The sequence below is a fragment of the Cladophialophora bantiana genome, assembly GCF_000835475.1.
Source record: "Cladophialophora bantiana CBS 173.52 unplaced genomic scaffold supercont1.8, whole genome shotgun sequence".
Taxonomy (NCBI): domain Eukaryota; kingdom Fungi; phylum Ascomycota; class Eurotiomycetes; order Chaetothyriales; family Herpotrichiellaceae; genus Cladophialophora; species Cladophialophora bantiana.
Window position 1 is genome coordinate 1,513,046 of NW_015971582.1, and position 21,469 is coordinate 1,534,514.

Below are 21,469 nucleotides of genomic sequence, written 5' to 3' on the forward strand. Positions count from 1 at the left end.
AAACAAAAAGTATTTCGTGCAAGTTGGAAAAAACAAACACTCCTCCCGAGCGAGGGAGAACATGATGCGGGTGAGAACGATCATTACAAACATCCTCAACGAAATCGTCTTTCGCCAGATCGCGGATGCACGACACGACTGCAGTCCGTACATGTTGATCCACTTTTGGACCATCTGCCGCATCCTGCAAGGCATTCCCCCACAATTGGGTTATCCCAAAGAAAAGCTTCCTGATGTCATTGCTGATCAGGTCAAAGAATTTGTTCAGGCACTACAGGGTCCTCCGAAGGTGGTCAATACAGGAGCCACCGCGGGACTGCTTGATCTTCTGAAGACTTTCCTTCAAATCTCACCTCGTGACTTACAAGATACCATCCGGATTGGTTGTCTCTGCACTGCCCGGGCCCTCACGAGCAAACTTGGCCCCGATAATGCTACCGTCCTCAGCACGTGGCTTAACTACTACCGCTACCGGGACAAGGAAGGCCTTGATCGACAACAGTTTCTAGGCAGATACGGAAGAGCCCTGGAGGAGATTGAACAACAGTATGCTCCTAACCACGAGTACGCGATCGACATCTTGTGTAACTATGCTGTCGCAGCGCACTACCTTTGTCACGACAACGACCTGGCCAGAAAGCTCGCGTTTGATCTCTGGGAACGGACTCAAAGTGCTTGCGAGGAGCCTGCTTGGACCGTGAAAACCAAGGGGATGGCTGAAGCAGCGAAGTTGATTGCGCTCCTTGGTTGCGTCAACCATGAGAACAAGCGCAAGAATGCAAAGGACATGAAAAAGATTCGTCAAAAAGCAGGTTGTAAGGGGAAGGCAGGTCGCAAGAAATGGCGCCAAACCCTTATCCCTCCACCACTTCCTCAAGACGCCGCGAAGGCCGTCGCTCACCTGGACGAAGCAGCCAGAAAACTCGCAGATCGCGGCGACTGGGACTCCCAATTCACGGCGGCCTTCTTGTATGACTGTCTGGCCAATTTGACCCGAGAATTCTGCAGGGAAAACTCCGAAGGCCATCGTGGAGAAGGGTCAAAGATTCGATCTAACATTGTTTTGTTCCACGAACTCATCAAAGAACCACCGACAGCCGTCTCCGCTTAATGATCTATCACTACAATGCTGACTGGGCTGGGCCAAATCCTCTGAAAGTCAAGGTTCTGTCAAGAAGAGACTCAGCGGTTCCCTTACCTTGTGAAAAAGACGGTACTGTCGCTGGAAGGCCAGCGCATATTCTAGGCCAATGGTAGGCGAAGAGTTGACAGTTGTCATTCGCGACCAAAATCATTCGATTCCTATGACCTACTCACTAGCCAGGTCTTAAATCCAATCGAACAATGCCGGGCGCTTCTTGGAGCCTGTTGGGGCCTCGCATCGACAAGCGACTCCCTAAGACAGACAAGGAAGTTTCTACCTCGAAGAAATGGAATCAGCTAGAGTTAAGAGCCGTCATGAAGCATGTTGACTCAAAAGCACATTTGGGCGCTGCTGTAATTGCAACGATATGGCGGGGATACACATTTTCAATCGCTCAAATCGCTCAAATATCGAATTTATTGGACAGGAATTCGCGGTCACAAGGACAAGGACAAGGACGGAATTAAGGACAGGAACTGACGGAGGGGGAGTTTGAACGCTACCTTCTTTTCCATGTATATATTGTAACAGAGCACTTTAGGGTTTGGCATGCACGTGCAACAACGCACAGGGGCCTGTTCAGCAGGTCAGGAATCGAGAACGCGTTTCTGGTCGGCGCTGACAGGACAACAACACCACCAACACCACCCGGAGAGGCAGTGGCTAGGGCAACGAACGCCTAGCACGGCGGTGCCATCAAGGAGTGGGAAAGGACCAATCAAACACTCAGGAATAGGTAGGCGACATCAAAAACATAGAATACTCTGTTCAAACTGTAAAGAATGGCACACTGCCAGCACTGTAAACTGTCCACCACACCCCCTAGCAATAGCATGGTCTTTTTCTGCATAAACAGAGCCAATTTTAGTCCTTTTTGGTTTGACATGTGACCAGCCAAATCTCCTTCCTGCTACCCCTACACCAGTCCAAGACCAGTCCCACACAGTCACCTTGTCTTGTTACAATATATATGTGTATTTAACAAAGAGACCTAGCGGACGCAAAACAACTCCAACAAACCTCGACCAAGCAAGCTCGATCGTCGCATTGCAACAACACTGCCTCAGCGAGAAAAAATGAGGATCTGGGCACTGGAGCAGCGTTGAGAATATACCATCGAATGCTAATCTGCCGTGCCGGATATGGAAGAAATGGCATGTCCTACAAAAGCTGTGAGTTATTTTAGATCAGTGTGCCATGTCTCCCCTCGCCCACGTTTCTCCCTGTACAGTATATGGCCTCGTCATGCTACCCATGACAGATATCTGGGGTACCAAATCGAGGTTTTCAAGTTTGGCACCATCGACGCTATGATTATTGCTCCAAATACTCACACCAACCCAATTCGGATTGTCGTCATGTGCCGGCATCTATTCAGGGACCGGATAAGCCACCTAGATGAGAAATGTACTTTCCAAACTGCCACCCGTTGATTCGAAGCAGGGCTCGGTAGTGAGGACCGCCAAAATTGGAGTTGTTCCAAACAAGAAGGGCTTCGGGACGTCGTAGCCTTGTAGCAAGTCGAGTGTAAAGTTGGTGGTGAGAAACTCGACGCTCGGCTGGGAGAAGCCAGCAAGAATAGGTGGCTTATCGCTCCAGCCAAACGCTGCTGTCTTCTACCGGAGGCAATGGTAGATGATAGCCCATTCTTTCGATGAAGAGCTCTCCTTCGTTACGTGGGCCGCGCGATTTGTCCAAGTACTGTTTTCCTCCTAGGTTTTCTTGGATTTTCCAAGCGTTGTCTGTCTTTGACCGATTTGAAAGTGAGTAGCTGGGGATGCCCATAGGCGATTCAATCGCGTCTGTCCCCGGTGATTCTTCCTCTTGGCCCACGCGGTCGATCAAGACTGTCAAAACATAATTGCCTCCTGCAACAAGACCATTCGGGAAGACGAATGTTTCCGCCTCTGTCTTGTTACTCGGTCCACCGATCCACGAACCCAAATACGTCGAACTAAGCCACACTGAATGTCCAAAGATCCAGCCGCCGCTGACATTCAGAAAAGCGGATGTTTCAGAACGGGTGGCTGCAAAACGGCCACAGGAGAGAAGCAACGACGTGTGAAACCCGTAATCAGACGCATCAAGGGAGGTGGGTGTCGACAGGTTGAGCTGAGGATTGCTTGTCGACGGGGTTGAGCATATTGGCCAGGCTTCGTCAGAATAAGCCTCGTCAACTTCGGGCAGAGAGTGCAAGGAGTACCACCTTCGCTCAGAAAAGTTGGGTAGCGAGAGTGTCGGAGGCATAAACGCAACAGCGCCACTTAATTTTCCTTGTGAATTAACTGATGTAGAAATCAGCTGGCCGTTGAATATCGCCGCAGTAATCTCAGAAGGCGCGGATATAACTTCGAAGGTCATGGTGCAATTTATGTCACCTGTGCGGTGCAGAGTTGAGCCATCGATGTACACGGTGCGCAGCAGATAACCCCCTTTAACAACCACACTTTGCTTCGATGGGATGAAGAGTTGCTCAGGGCGGCGATGTTTCCAACTCCAACACCCAATGGGTATATGCTTCATTGCGCCTCGGTGGATGAATTTCCAGTGGACCAACCACCACGGTCTGGCGATCTGCTGTCACGTTCCATTGTAGTATCCAAGCTTAGGCTGCCGACTTTCTCGAGACGCTCGCACCCTGGACGAGCTGCGGGATAGGGAGGGAATCTGAAAAGGTGAGTTCGTGCAGCTCGTTAGAGGCTCGTTTGAGCCTCCGTATACTATCATCACTCTGATTCCGGTACGATCCGTGTTCCATGTGAAAACTTCCGCCAATGAATATGTCATGTTTACTCCGCCCACATTGTAGTCAGTCACCAAGATCTTAGAGTCCCGATCAGAATGAGTTCATTCGCCTCCTTGCTGGGGGAGTGTGATCTCTCCAGTTGAGGTAGAGACCGTCAGTTTAAACTTTGTCGTGTCCAGAGATGTCCAGTTAGCATGGCGAATAGCAAAGAAGGGCGGTATTACTTTCAGTCACTTCCACTGGGGTCACTATAAGGTTGTCTGTGTCAGTATATGTCCCATAAGTCTAATTCAAGGGTCGAGCTATCAGATATTGCGGAGTGACTTTAAAAAGTCGGCTTGAAGCTTCACTTAGCCAGATTTTTCCCTCCACACGTGCCGACCTCCGGTAATAGCAGCGCCGTAGTCATAGGAAGAGTCGTCGCCTTCATAGGCTAAGCTCCCAAAGTTCGTACCACCGTAGATCTGGAACTGGGAGCTGGAAGCCACCAGATTTGACGGTATCCGTACCATGTACGTCTTTTGAACTTTTGCTCAAAAGCTCCAATTGTTCTTGTGCAGAATTCGGACAGATTCCTCATTCGCGAAAGCGTTGTACATGTCCCGCGAAACACTAACCTTTGGAGAGCTTCAGCAACCGTTCCTGAAAACCTTCTCAAGGTTCTCTATGAGGTTTCTGACTCTCCTCGGAATTCCATGACCGCAAACAGCATTGCCAGGCTTTGTTGTTGATGCATGATCTGCCAATTTCTCGGAAATCGAGTATTTGGCCACATGTCAGGATGAGCGCCTAGCGGCTAGATGAGTGAATCTCTAGCTCAAATTAGTCTCGACTCATGATCATTACGCATTGGATAGGCATCGATTCCATAAATGTCTGTGGCACCAGGACCAGTGCCAGGTGCGAAGACCCCTTGGACAAGGTTTTCCGTGGAAGCGAATGGAACGATGATACCAGTCGCTCTGAACTGAATCTGAATGTATTGCACATATTCCCTTCGCGGCGCTTCCAGAAAATCTCCGTCCAGGCATATTTGGCCACGAAAGATTTTCATTGTCGGGTTGCACTAAGATGACCGGCTCCCCGTTGATGATTTGGACTTTGTCAATGATGGCCCCAATCGTCGACGTGTAGTTTTGTATGACTTCGAGGTAATCTGGCACTGTGGAGTGCAGAGTCCCGTTGATACTCAATGTCCGGCCATGAAGCCCACCAGCAGCGTTTCCGCATTGATGTACTGTCCGGGTGGACTGATCAAGTAGATACCGGCTTCAGACGCAGCCGAAAAGCACTCGCCAAGAGCAAACACTCCCTGCGCAACGAGGTTCGCAGGTGCGCCTTTCCAAAAATGCCCAATTCCTATAGAATGAAACGGCGTTGTTGCCGATAGCCTTGACTTTGTGAAATATATCAAGCCATAGACCCGGAGGCGGAGTGCGAAATGGCAGCAGAAGTCCCTGATCCGGGATCGTAATGGAATTCTCGTCCCAAGTCACCTGAGACAGTCCTCAGTATCATGCGCTCCAACACCGGTAGACGACACAAATGCTTACCACGTCCTCTATTGTTTGGACTCGTCTGGAGAAAATGCCAGCTTGCTGGCCGGCGTCACCGTTGACGACAACGGCGGCACAGGCAACAGCTAACCATATGATAAGTCTAGTCCACCAGTATCATGGTCTTTCACTTTGTCCTCCAAGCTCCTTTGGGGAAGTTAGAGATGACCTACCTCTGAGTTCGAGGCCTTTATCCCTGAGAGATCGCCCGAAAGTATTCATCGCAACTTCGAGCATCGTAGGGGTAAATTTTGGGCAAAATGATTGGAGAATGAGGTCTTAGCGGTGGTACTGTATTTGTAGGGATCGGCAGCGGAAAACCATAGTGGGCCCACCGCAGGTTGTGGTTAGCTTGCAGCGATTTGGGAAAATTGCCGGTGGCAGTCATTGCATGGTCTCGGATCTTCTGCATCAGTTGCCAAAAATTTTTTTGGGCATAGACTGTATTGATGGAGATGCTCATATTGGTGCAGTCAAGAGAGTGGACAGACTTCTTCAAGAGCCGTGCGGGAAACGCAGTGCTGGATCCGTTATATGAAGGTGGTTCGCAGAAGGTAGTATAGGTCACGTGCTGTATCGAGTTGTACGAGAGAAGCTATTCGAGTTGTGTTTTACATATATTGAACGAGAGGGGAACCTTTCGTAAGGTAAATACCAGATCTCGTCGAGAACTGGAAGCTCTTTGTTGCGCTGCCTTAGGTAACCTCGGTGCTGGCGTGGTCGGCGTGAGTATTGGAAATGTTTCGCTCTCAGCCTAATACTAGAAGTAAGCCTCGACGTGTCAGGCCCATCAATAGATGGAATGGTGCCAAGGGGTGATAGGACATGTCGTGCATTGGGAGAAGAGTAGTTTTGAGTTGGCCGTCTCCGCCGTACTGCGTTTTCTGTACCTCGTAAGGTGATATCCAATGTTGATTGATTACCTCGTACTTGGAAAGAGAAGGGAAAAAAAGTAACAGAGCGTTTAAGAGAAAGTACCGGGCGCCGTCACGTGCTCGGATAACATTCCTCATGCGGTGAGCCATATTTTTAGCATTGGTTCCCAGTACAAGGTAAACACCAAGACGCTGTTCGGCACCTGAATCAATCAATTTTAGCAGGCAGGTCTGGTTATCTCCAGGGAAATCCAGAGTAGATGTAACGGTCTTTAAGAAGCTCACATCCTCCAGGGCACCAGTCCTGAAGCTCTTGGATCATCCTCTCGTCAAGATGCCATGATGTTTTCGTCTGCTTGACGCCTGCCTCTATTCAGACTCCCACCGGCCTTCCCTCATGGCCGAAATCCTGGGTGTAGCATCGGCCATTGCGGGGCTGATGTCTTTGAGCGGCACTGTTCTCGCTGAGGGCTACTCATTCTTGGGAACTGTCCACAGAGCCCCGAGAGAGCTGCGGCAGCTCTTAAGCGAGACTGCTGCAATAGATACTGTCATCGGGCAGCTGCAATGTCTGACGGATGATGACCAGGTGGCGGGTTCCGGCTGCAAGTCGGCTCTGAACGAACTCAGCGATTCGGGCGTTTTACAGGAGTGCAAAGAGTCTCTGCTCTCTGTCAGGAATTCCATTGCCGCCTGTGAGCAGGTTGCCGGCCATCGAGTACGGAATCTTGGGAAGATGATCATATGGCCGTTCAAGGAGAAAGAAACCAAAGATGCCTTGGCCAGGTTATCCAGACTCCGAGATCTTCTGAGCACAGCCATGACTATGGATGTGAGGTAAGCCCCAAAGCGGACACTGCCTGATCAGCAACCAAACCGACACTGATTTGTACTGTAGCTTAACGTTACGAAATGTCTGTCTACTTTCTCAGCGAAGCTCTATGGGCGTCGAAGCTCTGCAAACACGAGCAGCACGCAGGGATGACAGAGAAGAACGAAGACGTTTGTTCAAGTGGCTAGACCCAAGTTCAATCAACGTCAACGAGAACTTGGAGGAGGGTTTGAAACATCATCATCCAGGAACAGGCAGTTGGTTCTTCGAGTCCGCAACCTACATATCTTGGTCAAGCGGGCCATCAACCCTCCTGTGGATAAATGGGATCCGTGCGTGGCTCTCTCAATCCCACAAAGCCTTACTGACAGGACGAGCTAGCCGGTAGTGGGAAGACTGTGCTGGCGTGAGCTTGCCCGCTTGTTCTCTGTGCAGCAACCTCTCTGACGCCTCTAGGTCTTGCATTATTCAAACGCTTCGTGCACAGACTGCTGAACCAGCGATGAGCTTGGTGTATTTCTACTTTGACCACAGAAACTCGGTGAAACAAACTTTGAAAAGTTTCCTGGGGGCTATATCGCTGCAACTCATATGCCAACATCCAGAGTTGCTGGATGAAGCCATGAATCTTTATCAAAAATACGAAGCTAACTTCGACGATGCTATCAGCAGCACCGACCTTCTCGCTCTGCTGACAACTTCGATTCAGACTGTCGGCACCCTCATGGTTGTGATCGACGCTGTGGATGAATGTTCGGAACTTGAAGATTTTGTCTCAGCCCTAGGCAGAATTGTGGGAACCGAAGGTGCTATAGTCCGAGTTATTGCTACAGGTCGCCATGACCACTCACTTCAGAAACACATGGGAACCATGGCCGCTCACCGTGTCACGCTCGAACACAACATTCGAGACGACATCAGTTCGTTCATCCGCGCTGAGGTGAATGCACGAGTTGCTGCACGCAAAATCAGGATCAGGTCTCCCGAGCTAAAAGCCCTCGTCATCGAAACACTATCTCGCGAGGCCGGTGGCATGTAAGTCTTCGGGATACTAGAGCAGCCTTCGCGAGCTGATTCATTGCGGGACAGGTTCCTTTGGGTGAAATTCCAGTTAGACATCATTTCAAGACTAACCAATGATAAAGCAATCCGCGGGGCTCTCCGTGAGCTTCCCAAAGGACTGGAAAACACCTACATCCGTCTTCTGGAACAAGTCAAGGAACAGAATACCCACGACTTGGACGCAGTCTGCAAGATGCTGATGTGGCTTGTCTCATGCTTGACACCTCTGACTCTAAGTCAGCTTGCCGAAGCCGTCTCCATCGAGCCAAACGACTCGGAGATAGACTTTGAGAAGATGGTCACCGACGAAAATGATCTCCTCGAGATGCTTGGGAGTTTAGTCGTTGTTGATCGATATCAAGACGACCCAGTGGTGAGCCTGGCTCACTTCACTCTTTACGAGTTTTTAGTTTCACACCGGCTGAGAGAACACGAAGCACTCTCAATGTTCTTCGTTCCAGCCCGCTCCTATCTGGATATCGGGCTGTCTCTTGCCCAATATCTGTCGTTCTCTGATTTCAGGGAGCCTTGTACAACCCAGGCTGATCTGATACATCGCACATCTTCCAACAAGCTATTGCTACTCGCCGCAAGGCATTGGTTTACACAATTTCGCGCTTTGGGTGGTCGAGGCCCGCTTCCCAACTACATCCACAGGTTGCAATGGTTTATTGAGCCATGCCGGAGAGGAGACCTTCGCTTCGTCTCGTGGCAGCAGGCGTATCACGGTTCTGTCTCGGACTTGCCTCAGCCGAACCCATTAGTTTACGCAAATCGCTTCGGAATGTCCAATTTCTTCGACATCCTGATACAGAAGGGCGCCGACACCCAAGCATTGTCCGAGGACGACTATAGTCCTCTCGCGATAGCAGTGATCTCAGGCAATAAGGATCTTGTCGCCACCATGCTTCAACCGAAACCCAAGCCAGATCTCGAAGTACAATATGGCAGGGGCTTGACCTGCCTCCATCTCGCCGCCGAACATGGGAAAGAGGATATCGTGCATCTGCTACTGGAGGCCGGAGCTTCTCCCCACGCACGGAGCGTGTCTGGGACGACGCCATTCTATCGCGCGGCTCGAGCCGGCTCGATCGCCACGATGGAGCTTCTGCTCAACGCTGACAGCGAGATCAACGCCCAGACATGGGACGGGTGGACAGCCATCTTCGAAGCGATCGAGAATCACCACGTCGGCGCCGCCCGGTGGCTGATAGCCAGAGGGGCCGATGTAAACCGCAAGCTGGGCGTGGGTACATCGGTCTTGGAATTCGCCCAATTTCACGAAAACGCAGAAATCATCCAGATAGTCGAGGAGGCATTGCGGTCGCCATTGAGGACATTCTGATAACCAAAGCACGCCCCAAGGAAACGCAGCAACTCCATACATGAATAAATGAACCAACGAATGGACAGAGGAATGAACCAAGGAGTGACCTTCCCAAATCCAAAATTTTGATCTGTGTACAATTCCATCTAGCTGAGCCTCCCCTTGTTCAGAAAAATTTCTATTTGGCAATTGGAAAATGTTGTATATACATTCCCCATACACAAGTTAGTCAGTCGAAACAGTTGGCGGTCCGACTGTTCAACTGGCCATGTATACACATCTATCTCTCTGTCAATATAGAGCGGACTAGGATACAGAGGAGAGAAGGATGGGAGGATTGAGAAACGGACGCGCGGCGAGAGGGAGGGAGAGAGCAGAAGTTCCTTTCAGGTGAATCCTTTTCTTAATCGCTCAATCTAGATACTACAATACTTCCGCGAGGTGGGCTTGAGTGGGAGGTGAGATCGCTCGGTCCAGCAGGACCTGGGGGGCAGCATCGCCTCGACCCATCGAGAGCTGTACCCGTCTATGCAAACGGATTCGGACCGAGATTCTCCTTACAGCTCGTCTTCCCATCAATCACGCGGAGCCGTGGGATACCCGTCGAAGGAGGAGACGTTACTTCGGGCTGCAACAGCTCGCGCCGGCTCGGCCGCCATGTGGTGGCTCGCTGTTTCTCCATGTCCTCTGCGCCGTTCACCATGCCGCTGAACGGGCAGGTCATCTTTTGCTGTTCGTTGGCCAGGCGGACCTGCTCCATCGTCCGGCCGAGACTGGTGGTGCTCTTCTCCGAGGAGGTCGACGACACCGTCCCGGCGATTGAGTCGTCGTCGTTTCCTCCCCCGTTGCCCAAGATCCTCTTCCCGTTGAGGTAGCCTTCGGGCTCGCGCGCCTCGGCCTCCACGTCCTCCTCGATGTCCTCGTCCAAGAATTCCCGGCCCTCCTCGACGTGCCATTTCGCCATCAGGTCGTTCTGGATCCAGATCACCTTGCCGATGGCCTTGACGATGGCAATCTTCTGCGTGAGCTCCAATCGCGGGTGTGAGAGGATGGCTTCCGTCATCGAGTCCTGGATGTAGCCCAGACACACGCCGAGGAAGATGTAGTCCACATGGAGGGGATTGCGGCGTCCTTTGCCAACATGCATCAACCTGGGAGTCTTATGGTCAGACATGTCCTTCTTCTCCCTCGATGAAGTAGACGATCAGATTGGCTCGTTCAGGAAAACGTCCGACCCAAAGTCCATGGGGGTCAGGTACAGGCGCTTACCCTACTTTGTCCAGATATTGCCAGTACTCCATTTTACTGGGGTCGGAATTGAGCTTAGTCAGGTACCATCTCAAGAACATCTTCCGATGCCTAATCTGTGCATCGTCTTCTTTGATCCATTTGACGGGGTTTTCTTCGACGCGACTATCTCGTGTACTGAAAACTCGGGCCGTGATGTCGTGTTTCAGCAACTTCTTGTAGACCATGTTGACGATTGCCGGGATAATGGCCTTGATGTATTTTTGTCCCTCGATTAGGGCAACGACATCATCTACATCGTCCCAAAGGTCAGCAGAGGCGTCCTTTGGAAGTGACCATTCGACAGTTTGATGCGGAGGTGACGTCTGAAGTTCTCTGGGAGGAGGGAGAGTGCTTGCCTGCTCCGAATTCAAGGAATTGCTGGAGGTATTGAACTCGAACTGGGAGCGACGTGTACAGTTCGCGCCGATCCACATGTTCCATGGAATTGGGAATGTCCCCCATTGTGTCGGCGTACGGAGAAAAAAGAAGTAGACGTCCTGGAACTATTTCCACACGGGATCTTGTCCGCACGTTGGGGATCTGTCGAATTCGAAGCCTTGTCGACCGAGGAGCAGAAAGCCAGCTCAAGCACGACTCCAGCTTTGGTTGGCGAAGGCGAATCCATGATTTTAAAGCCTGCCGGACTGATCCTGTGTGCTTTGTCAGGCCAAGGAGGAGCTTCCGACTATTCCTCTCACCGAGACTGTCTGCAACAGCACATCTCCATAGTCGACTTCCTGATTGGGATGAGTTTGAAGATAATTTTTCGATCCGTGCCGCTAGGGAGCAACCCACGTTGCCCGTTTCCACGTGCAGTGGCGTGACCATCATCCGCCTGGGGCCAGGGCCGTTACGAAACCTTCTTCTAGTTGCCATATGGAAACCATGGTAACGCCACTCATTGATCAACAGGAAAGCGTATTGTCGATATCTCCCGCCAGTGCAGCGGCCATCTTGAAGACCCTGCAGCAGCGTAAGCGAGTATCTAGAAGGTGATTTACGGGCAGATTCCTTGTTTGCCGAAACCGGTGGGTCAAAATTCGGAAGATACACAAGGGGGTCGCTAGCCTTAAGGCATGTCTCAGAATGCAAACCACGTTGCTTCAAAGCCGTAAGGAGGTAGGTAAAAATTTCAACTCTCTTGCGCCTTGCGGGGCATTCCAGAACCGTGGATCCAGGAACTTTCTTTCCAGCCCGGCGATTGGTATCCGAAGCTAGCAATCACCAAAGCCAACTGGCAAGAAGCGACAACTTGTGGGATTGGTGCCCCTGAGAGACCGCAGCAATCTTGGTAGCCTCGCACGGCGCAGACCGATTATTAAGCTGTCACAAGTAGAGTTCCCGATCGCAAAACGAGGCTGATACTCGGCGATCATTGAAATTGAACAAATCTTGCTTGCCCCTTTCAGAACCCGAGGCTTCGTCGAGCTCTGGGCTCGACTATTGGGGGCCAGGATTGGCTCTCCTGATATGGGACCTCGTCCCTAACATACCTAGATCGAATCGTTTGAAGCTAAAGCCGAGGATGTGGGTATTGAACGGAGCCTTCGCGCCCTTGTCCAGCTCCTGGAGTTGGTGAATGGGCAGAGCGCCGCCTACTGTCTGACCACGCGGCACGGCATGTTGCGAGATTGACCGCGTTCACCCACTGCAGCGTCATGCATCCACTGCAGTTGCGTTCCAGAATCATTGATGGAAGCAATCCCCGAACCTTGGCTGTACCAAGTACAGTACTGGTAGAGCAACAATCTGTCGGACAAAACCGTCGAGGTAACAGGTGAACCTAGGCGATTCCCACCAAGGCTCGTTCGTGCCGTATTGTTCCACGTTGCCAGGCGGCGAGGCTCTGTGATTAGGCGAGAAGTTTTGCGTGTCCTGTGGCGTGATGGAATTCCCGGCGGTATCCACGGACCCATATTTACTCGGTGCCTGTCGACTATCATCACTGCGGCAGCCAAGTGGAAACAATCGGAAAGAAGCAGGCACAATTCGGCAGTTGGGCGCATGCGGGAGAGTGACAGAACCAAGAGGGAATGAATTCTACCAAGTAGCCAGCAGAGGAGGGTCAGAGGCTGACGAAGAGTGTGCGAGGGCTCTTGTTGCCGTCAAATGTACTCGGGACTCTGGACCTGCCCATGCCCGGGTCACGAAATGTGGCAAGTCGCTAAATTACCACTTCTCGCCTTGATTTGCTGGCTTGACGTCGTCTGCTATCGCAAATGGTGGGGGTGTTATGCTCTGACCCTCCTCGCCTCCCTGATCTGCTGGTCTGATGTTTGGTGTGTCCCTTCACCATCCGCGAGAACAGTTCTGCAGTATCTGGGCTATGGTAAAAGTTTAGTATACACTTCAAGAGGCAAGTCTCTCAAGCCCAAGAGACCCTCGATGATCATGCACCCTCTCCGGTGCCTCTTGAAATCGCATAAAGGATCACGGCGGGCAAAATCATTCCAAGCTCCATGCTAGCATCGGTTGTCGCAGCGGAGATTGAAGAATCCCATCACGTCATAGCCACCGGTAAATGACCCCTTCGCCACGAAGTCAAGGGGTCAAGAGGTGTATGTCGGTATGGCGCGATGGCTGCGTGCCCGGCTTCAGCCAGGATCTGCGCCGTGGTGGCCCTCAGACTAGTTCGACCCAACGGTCTCGTCTCTAATAACTCCAATAGCGTGCTCCTCATGATCGTAGCTACTGTGGTGAGAGGTGCTGCCTCGATCCAAGCCTTCGCAGCGCCAGGCAGCAACTTATGCGCCGGCCAGCCAAACGCGGAGGCGTATGTACTGGCCCACGACCGGCACCAAAGATCAGATGCCAGGATGGCTGCGCGACAACGACTTCATCGTCGGAGGGCATCCAATGCCTGCATACTCATATAGGCAGACCCTTCGTCTTTGGCGATGCTTGCAAATGGAGACCACGAACACTAGGACTCATCCGCTCGGATCTGCTGCCTTTGTGGCCGCAGGCTTCGCGTTGTAGGGCGATTCCCAGGCATCCGCGAACTCTCACCCTCATCGTGGTTCGCTGTTTGCCTCCTCAGTCACCACAGTTACAGGTGGTTGCAGCCGTCACTCTCTCGGACACCGGCGGTGGCGGCAGCAAGATGTTAACCCTTCGTGGCGGCGTCTTCTCTCTACTTGCAGTCTCGGCAATGCTACCTGTATTCCAACGCATTGGTTCGCTGGATTGGAATGAAGCATGTCATCAGATTGGGGCTCAGTGATATCTTGCAGGGGCCCTGTCTCTGCTGCTTGGAGTTAGCTTGCATATTGCCCTGGCCGGTACAGCATTCCATATTGTTGCCCTCATGGTAGGATCCAAGTACCACCAGGCATATCCGGCATTGTTGAGTTTCGGATGGCCTAAGTGTCTGATCTCGAAATCGACTTCCCTCGCAGGCCATTTGGGGCTCTGGTTTGCATGCTGTCGGACACTCGAGATATACTGGGTGGTCGTGATGACACGGTAAAGGGGGACTTGAGAGGAATGCCGAGGCACTAAGGGCTGCACCGAGGCGAGAGAGTGGGAGGGAGAACAAATTTAGGGACTCCTGAGCAGCGGCGGTGCCACCAGAGTTACCCCTAGGCTTGCCCTACAGTACCCAATAGGCAACTGGGCGGAGCCGACACCAGCCTAAGGAGGGGGACTATTAACTGCCCAGCCAAGACCCAACCGCTTTGGGTGCTAAGGCGTGGCGTGGCCACTTTCTCCCTGATATTAATACCGAAAACATTTGCATAGGCCATTCCTGTCCACTACCTCACGTCGTTGGCTTCGTCAACCCAGATCGTCCACATGGTGATGAACGAATATGCTCTCTTCCTTCGTATCGTATCTGCCTCGAGCGCACGTGGCCACTCACCCAGTATGCGCCGTTTCAAATCCGCCCAAGCCTACTTACGTACAAGTACGGTACTTACCCTCTCGCCTCCTTCGCTTGGACTGTTGATGCCGCTCCTCGATCAACAGGATACCCGAGGTTAATTGAAGTTGAATCTGCATGGGCAATGATTCATGAACATCTACCGTCCGGAGTTCTGCCTTGTGGGCCTCCGCTAATTCGGCTTTATACCTTCTGCATCGAGCATGAGAGGCTGATTCCCCGCTTGTTCCAGCCGCATGGCACGTCCCCCAGCGCGGGGAGCTCGAGCTCTCCAACTCCATTCCCCAAATCCATCAACATTTTCCCCCACAAACTCGGTCTCTTTGCTTATCACAAAAGCACGCTTCATCTTCCTTGGTTCACACGGCAGCACGGTCACGATGCCGCGAAGCAACCAGGCTGTACGCCATCGCTCGCGGTGCGACGCGGTCCCGCTTCTTGGGTTCTCACCGCTTGTGTGCCGTGTTCTCCAACACCAGCATGACCTACGGAGAATTGTCGCCCAGTGTTCTCCGCGAGGACAGTCTCCAAGTACCGAGTACCTCACCATGGTCGACTCCAAGAAGGATCCACTTTCGCCTCGTGGCAACATCGTGGGTGGCAGCGCTGAGGGAATATAAACCCCTGACCGGCCCTGCGACTTCATTTGTACCTGGTTCGATCTCCATCGTTTGTATCTGGATCCACCGCCCGAGCCTGCCTCGTTCTTCAGCATGGGCTTGTTCAAGCATGGCACAGGGGACGCGGCCGACGCCTCGCATTCGGCCAAGGCCAACACGTACAACTTTTATGTCGTCTTCTTCAGCGCATTAGGTTCGTTTACGTACGGATACAATTCATCCATTATCGGTTCCGTCTTTGGCTTGCCCGCATTCTGGGACTATTTCAACATTTCTCTCACTGGACCAAATGCCAAGGAGGGAAACGATATCATCGGCGGTAAGCCCAAGCTGCTTCACTGGCATTGCAGACGTCTGACCACGAGAACTAGCTGCCAATGGTCTGTTCGCCGGGGGAGGCATTATTGGTGCTCTCATTGTCAACTGGATCCTCAACAGACTCGGCCGCTGCAGGTCTATTCAGATCGTCTGTGCCATCTGCGTTATCTCGGCCGCGATCCAGGGGGGTGCGGCTCACGTTGCCATGTTTCTCGTTGGACGCTTCCTGAATGGCGTCGGTGTCGGCATGATGCAAGTCACCGTGCCTGCGTACATGGTCAGTCGATCGGTTTGACTTGCGAGGTGCAACTCTACTGACGCGCGGTATAGTCCGAGTTGTCGCCTGCAAAGCAACGAGGCCGAATGACGGGTAACCAGCCTTTTCTGAGTCGTTTTCTGTTTCCACCTCGTGCTGACATTTGGGCAAGGTTCACACGGGGTCCTGATTGTCTGTGGCTACGTAAGTATACATCTGCACCCCACTCCCGTATAATGGAGGTCTGACTCAGGCCTTCAGGGGTCGGCCGCATTCACAGGTCTGGGCTGCTATTTTGCAGCACCTCAAGTGCAGTGGCGACTATGCCTCAGTCTGCAGATTGTAGCGCCCCTGATCCTGCTCATAGGCTCGCCTTGGTTGCCCGAATCACCTCGTTGGCTCATTTCAAAGAGAAAAGAGCGGCATGCGCTCGAGATTCTCCAAAAGTTGCACTCTCGACCAGATGATCCATCAGGCTTGGCAGCCAAGGAGGAATTCTACCAAATCTCCAAACAGATCGAGCTGGAGAATGCGACCGGTGTGCACGGTATCTGGGGTATGCTCAAGCGTGCTTCGTATCGCAAGCGAATATATTCGGGCCTGCTCGTGCAGTACGTTTCGATTTCGTCGCGACTTGTGGGTTTCTGCTAACACCTTCGGCAGATGCGCCGCTCAATCGACTGGTGTGCTGGTGATCAACAACTATCAAGTCCTCTTGTACAATAATCTCGGCCTGTACGGGTGGCTCCCTCTCCTGCTTTATGCCATCTATACCTCGTGGGCTGCGTTTATGAATTGGATCAATGCCATGCTGCTCGATCGCCTTGGGCGGATTCCTATCATCACGTTCGGCCTGACCGGCTGCATTTGCATGATGATTGTCGAGACCGCCATGGTGGCCACTTATGCGGGAACGTCCAACAAGGGTGGCAATGCAGTGGGGGTCTTGTTCTTGTTTCTCTTTGTGACCTTTTATGGAGGCAGCCAGGACGCCAGCAGCTACGTGTACTGCAGCGAAATCTTTCCAACTGGTGTACGAGCCCACGGACTGGGCACCTCGATTGCAGGTCTTTTTGCATCGACGCTGCTCTACACAGAGGTTGCACCGACCGCATTCGCCGACATTGGATGGAAGTAGGTGTCTTCTCGTCTTTGCTCTTGTCCTCTACATCGCCTTTGCCGCGACTGTGCTAACGAGTCGTAGATATTACCTCGTCTTTATCATTGTTCCGGCGGCCTGCCTTCCATTCTTGTGGCGCCTCCCCGAAACCAATGGACTCTCGCTCGAAGAGATTGCTGCGAAATTTGGTGACGAAGTTGCCGTCGACCTCTCACATCTCGACGAGGAGCGCCGCCGCGCGCTGGACGATCGCCTCTTGGCAGTGGGTGTCGATATTACTGGAACGCCGTCGAGCGAGGGCGAGGGCGAGGGCGAGACCAAGGTGACTGCCGTAGCCAAACATCAAGAATCTGCTTGAAGTGACGGCACGCTGGCGTCTGAAGGGCAGAATTACACCACGATCAATATTGCTAGAGCGAGTCAAATGTCTGGTAGACCGCTTGAATGCAGACAATCTTAGTTTGTTCTAGGCGCCTCAACCTAATCTGATACTGCTTACCGTCTGCGGTGGGAATCCATACCAGTACATGTTTTCCAAGCATCCTGCCGGGACGTGGGTACAAAGCTTTGAATCCAGCCACATCAGATGCAGTAGTGTCCTCGCATGCTTAAAGCCAGCACGGCTGTCCATTGTAACTTGGTTTGTTGTCAGCTATTGATGACTATCCTGTTCGTGATTCGAAAGCAGACCTGTCATTATCAAGCCTTACCAACGTCACGTTCTCGAATCCGGCGAGAGAATGGTGGCCGCGGTTAGAGATCATCAATCACCCTTGCATAGCTGGCCAAAAGCACGTCAGTCGCGCCACTAGTATAGCCTAGCTATACCCGAAGATATACCTAACCCCGAGGAAAGCTGGATCATTATAGATAGAGAGCGCAGGGCGCGAGAGGCGTAATAATCGATCTAGATTCTCACGACTATTCCAGAGGAGGCTAACGGTCCTCTACCGCAGTTGAAGTCCGAGTTCATGTCATGAACCGTTCCGCAAAGGGGCTCGATATAAGATTAATTCTTAGCACAGGCTAATACTAGATCGCAAGACAAGATATGAGGAAGAGAGCAAGTCAATATTAATGGAATAATATCCAACGACGTCAACTACAAAAGGTCTCGAGTAATAGACGTAGAGTATAGCTATATACTGTGAGGGAAGGCTGTCAAGAAATAGACAGATCAATAGAAACACCGAACGAGATATATCCCTATCGTGAGCCGTGTCTACAGAGACTCAAAGCCTTGAAGAGGTCTTGAGGAGCTTGCGTGGGACGTGTGGTTCTCATCTGTTTCTCCCCCGTTGGTCCCTTTGGCGTCTTTGCTGTGTTTGTGTATTGGACTCCTGGCATGTGTCGTACAGTAGGTGTCCTAACATGATGTCCCCCCGAGAGGTTTGGATAAGGTGCAACGCCACTTGCTTCTTCATCTTCCGCCTTCTTCATTATTCCGGCGAGCGGGCATTCCCAGAAAGGCGACAGCGGATCGAGTTAATTCTCGGTCTCAAGAAATTTATGCTCTGACGCAGCATAGTAAACTAATTATATTATATTATTTCACAGTATGTGGGGGGACAAAGGTGGAAGTAATGGGGATCAGAACTGGATCTCATTTCTCTGTCTCTACATGGGAGCCCAAAATTGAGCCCAAGGGAACAAAGGAGACGCGAAAAGGCCTGCTTGACCTGATCATAATGTCCACATCCTCTTAGCTCGTGGCTTCCAAGTCCTCCCTGTTCTTGCTCGAAGAGGACAGGCGACACCTTTCCTCGTTTCACAGCCACACCTAGGCGTCGTAGCGCAAATGGTCAAGAATTAGTATGCCAGCTTCTCAGTCAGAGTGTATGGACGGAAAGATCTGGAATCTTCGCAGCAGAGCCTGGCAAACTTGCTCTTCCCATTTCAACTCGCCTTGGTGAGGATGATATCGGCGTTCCGTGTGAGCCTACCGTGTGGTCTAAAGAGTTCCTCGAGGCGGTTGTAGCTCAGACAAGCCTGCGAGCTCATCACAGTGAATATGTTAGTGGTGATTAAACAATCGTTACAGAATCGCAGGGCCAATTGCTTTTACTATACTCTTGGAAGAATTCTTCACAGAAAATGCGCTTTGACCGTCGGAACCCACCCTCAGGGTTCAGACGATAGTCAAGAGATTTTTCCTGAAGTTCGAGCTTTTCGGATAATGAAGGAGACGTCGGTATGCTGTAGAAGCTCAGTTTTAAAAGACCCGGGCGTTTAAGAACTGTGCTCCTCTCGTCTTTGTACGACGGCATATTCTGGAGGACGAGGGCGTCAAGACGATTATCAAATGAAGGCCATGCTTGCATCAACAATAAAGCGGCGTAGCGGCCTTCACGAGAGAAATCGTTGGCCCTCTCGCCGTAGTCGAGCTCAACCACATGAGAAAGGTGGCGCTCGAAAGCTGAAAGATTACTCCCCGGCGAACGCCAGGGGGGATGGTAAAGCCGAGAAAACCGGTAGACCGGTCCACGTATGGTAAGTTTGGCACGCAAGACACCGCCGAAAGGATTGTTTAAGTCCATTAGACTGAAGCTGACGTCTTCCAGCGTTGCCAATGGCCTAGGACTGTTGTTTAACCAGTCATTTCGAATGGTATACCCGGGAGGGGCGTTGGCCCAGCTCCAGGAAAGGAGCATTAACCTCAACGTCGGTGGACTGACCAAGTTTGCTGCCGAATAGCTCCAAGCCTTCGGCATACCACAACAAACCTAGCAGTATATTTGATTGCCAAAGACCCACCACATATCTGTCGCCGTCGAGGGCCATCCCATACATTTTGGCTATTCCTGAAATTGCAACGAGTCGATCTCGCTGGCATGTCACACCGCGACCAGAGTAGTCTTCAACGATGTTGTACCAGATGCGGTATCTATTGTAGTTCGAATCGCATTTCGGACTTTTCAGGAACTTAGGCAGGAGTTTGAATTTGGTGAAAAGGTCGAATCGCCAGAAGGGCCTTCCACCAGGTTTGTCCGCAATGTTGAGGCCGAACTCGATCAAGGGGACGTATTTAAGGGCTCGCTCGTACTGAACCACGCTGCAGCATTTCCACGCGATCTAATGAGAAGAATAGAACAAGATTCGATTTGGCAGAAGCCTTTCTTGCAGCGTCCATGCTCGTTTAGACCATGGTCCGATCAACGGGTCGTGATGATCGGGCCGCGCGTGCGAGACGTAGACCTGCGGCGGGTTTCGGTATTCTTCACTGGCGCCCTGATTCGGGTTCGCTTTCCAAGAGATTCCAACGAACTGCGTTTCTCGCAGGCTCAGAAAGCTCCCTGAGACATCATTGGTGTCCACACTGGCAACAGTCACCGTCGACTGTCCATAGATGTAACTCTTCTGCGAAGATTATTCCAACCAATCCGACTTCTGGTCTTGAAAAATGCACAATGAATCAATCCACAGATATTGAATCCCCAATCCCCTGCTGATGGTGACTGCATCCCGAATAGTGGCGTCCAGATCCCCGATATCAACATCGGCTTTCAGAGATCCTTCAGTTTCTTTCTTCAACTTCAACAACGGCTCCTTTTTCCCCCACCGGTAGCTTAGAGCAACCCACGGCTGCAGTGATACTCCCGATGGAAACTCGACAAGGTGTGGATTTCTGCTCGCGTTCCCGACCTGGAGGAAGCGTGTTGACAAACTGGGACCTGTTAAGTTGGGGGTTGGGCAATCATGATTCTCCAGGCAAGATGAAAGCCACATTGAAGCAAGCGCCACACTGCCGGGATCGTTAGAATGACAATGCAGTTTGCTAAACGGTTCAAATGGAAGGTCTGTAGGCACGTCGCCAAAAGCTTTCGGTATTATGTTAGTAGAATATGGTAGGCTTTCTAGCATATAAGACATACCATTATCAATGCTAATGTCAAGATCACAAAGCCTGATCAGTCCTTGCTCGGGGCTCATAAAGAAGCACCTTAGTTTAGGCTCTATGTGTGTCGAAAACTCAGGAGGATCATCCAGTTCATCTTCGATTGTCCGGCTCCCTGCGAGGATGATCGGAAGATCGCCTGCCGCTTGTGCTGCCTCTGATTCTTTACGTTTAAATGCATCAAACAATAGCGTACACAGACCACAACCAGCAGAAGCTGCAATCCGTATCTTGAATATGTTATCAGAGTGTCTGAAACACAATCCGGAATAGTTATCATGTCAAAAATATTTCGGGTCTGGATCTACGTATGTCGATGAACCCACGTCAGGGGAATTGAAGATCCGGTACAAGTCGAAGCTGTTGCAAGTGGTGCATAGAGCCATGACATCGAAATATGGACATCTATGAATCATAAGGAGTTGTGGGAAAAGCCCAGTAGCAGGGAAACACGATGTAATGTACGTCGCGGTTGCACACCCACACTTCGGCTGACACCACAATGCATTCGGCTGTCTTGAGGCCACACAGCTTCACGCGAGGGC

General features: G+C 51.6%; 6 protein-coding genes across 6 annotated transcripts; 3 read left to right on the forward strand and 3 right to left on the reverse strand.

The window, feature by feature from the left end:
• Positions 1 to 64: 64 nt before the first annotated feature.
• Positions 65 to 1,111, forward strand: Z519_06199 (uncharacterized protein; the record flags this gene model as incomplete). Its single annotated transcript, XM_016763939.1, has 1 exon — positions 65 to 1,111. The coding sequence occupies one exon, from the start codon at positions 65 to 67 to the stop codon at positions 1,109 to 1,111; it is 1,047 nt and encodes a 348-aa protein (XP_016620263.1).
• Positions 1,112 to 2,538: 1,427 nt separating this feature from the next.
• On the reverse strand, positions 2,539 to 3,505 carry Z519_06200 (uncharacterized protein; the record flags this gene model as incomplete). Its single annotated transcript, XM_016763940.1, has 2 exons — positions 2,539 to 2,703; positions 2,765 to 3,505. 2 exons carry the CDS (start codon positions 3,503 to 3,505, stop codon positions 2,539 to 2,541), a joined length of 906 nt encoding a protein of 301 aa, XP_016620264.1.
• A 3,213-nt stretch (positions 3,506 to 6,718) lies between these two features.
• On the forward strand, positions 6,719 to 9,560 carry Z519_06201 (uncharacterized protein; the record flags this gene model as incomplete). Its single annotated transcript, XM_016763941.1, has 5 exons — positions 6,719 to 7,158; positions 7,220 to 7,485; positions 7,535 to 7,559; positions 7,610 to 8,188; positions 8,243 to 9,560. The coding sequence occupies 5 exons, from the start codon at positions 6,719 to 6,721 to the stop codon at positions 9,558 to 9,560; spliced, it is 2,628 nt and encodes an 875-aa protein (XP_016620265.1).
• Positions 9,561 to 10,068: 508 nt separating this feature from the next.
• Z519_06202 (uncharacterized protein) lies at positions 10,069 to 11,266 on the reverse strand (the record flags this gene model as incomplete). Its single annotated transcript, XM_016763942.1, has 2 exons — positions 10,069 to 10,693; positions 10,812 to 11,266. The coding sequence occupies 2 exons, from the start codon at positions 11,264 to 11,266 to the stop codon at positions 10,069 to 10,071; spliced, it is 1,080 nt and encodes a 359-aa protein (XP_016620266.1).
• Positions 11,267 to 15,428: 4,162 nt separating this feature from the next.
• Z519_06203 (uncharacterized protein) lies at positions 15,429 to 17,387 on the forward strand (the record flags this gene model as incomplete). The annotated part of the gene is made up of 7 exons (XM_016763943.1): positions 15,429 to 15,654; positions 15,707 to 15,930; positions 15,984 to 16,023; positions 16,082 to 16,113; positions 16,171 to 16,520; positions 16,573 to 17,043; positions 17,114 to 17,387. The coding sequence occupies 7 exons, from the start codon at positions 15,429 to 15,431 to the stop codon at positions 17,385 to 17,387; spliced, it is 1,617 nt and encodes a 538-aa protein (XP_016620267.1).
• Positions 17,388 to 19,053: 1,666 nt separating this feature from the next.
• On the reverse strand, positions 19,054 to 21,310 carry Z519_06204 (uncharacterized protein; the record flags this gene model as incomplete). The annotated part of the gene is made up of 6 exons (XM_016763944.1): positions 19,054 to 19,731; positions 19,784 to 20,081; positions 20,172 to 20,345; positions 20,406 to 20,847; positions 20,902 to 21,154; positions 21,251 to 21,310. The coding sequence occupies 6 exons, from the start codon at positions 21,308 to 21,310 to the stop codon at positions 19,054 to 19,056; spliced, it is 1,905 nt and encodes a 634-aa protein (XP_016620268.1).
• Between the last annotated feature and the right edge of the window lie 159 nt (positions 21,311 to 21,469).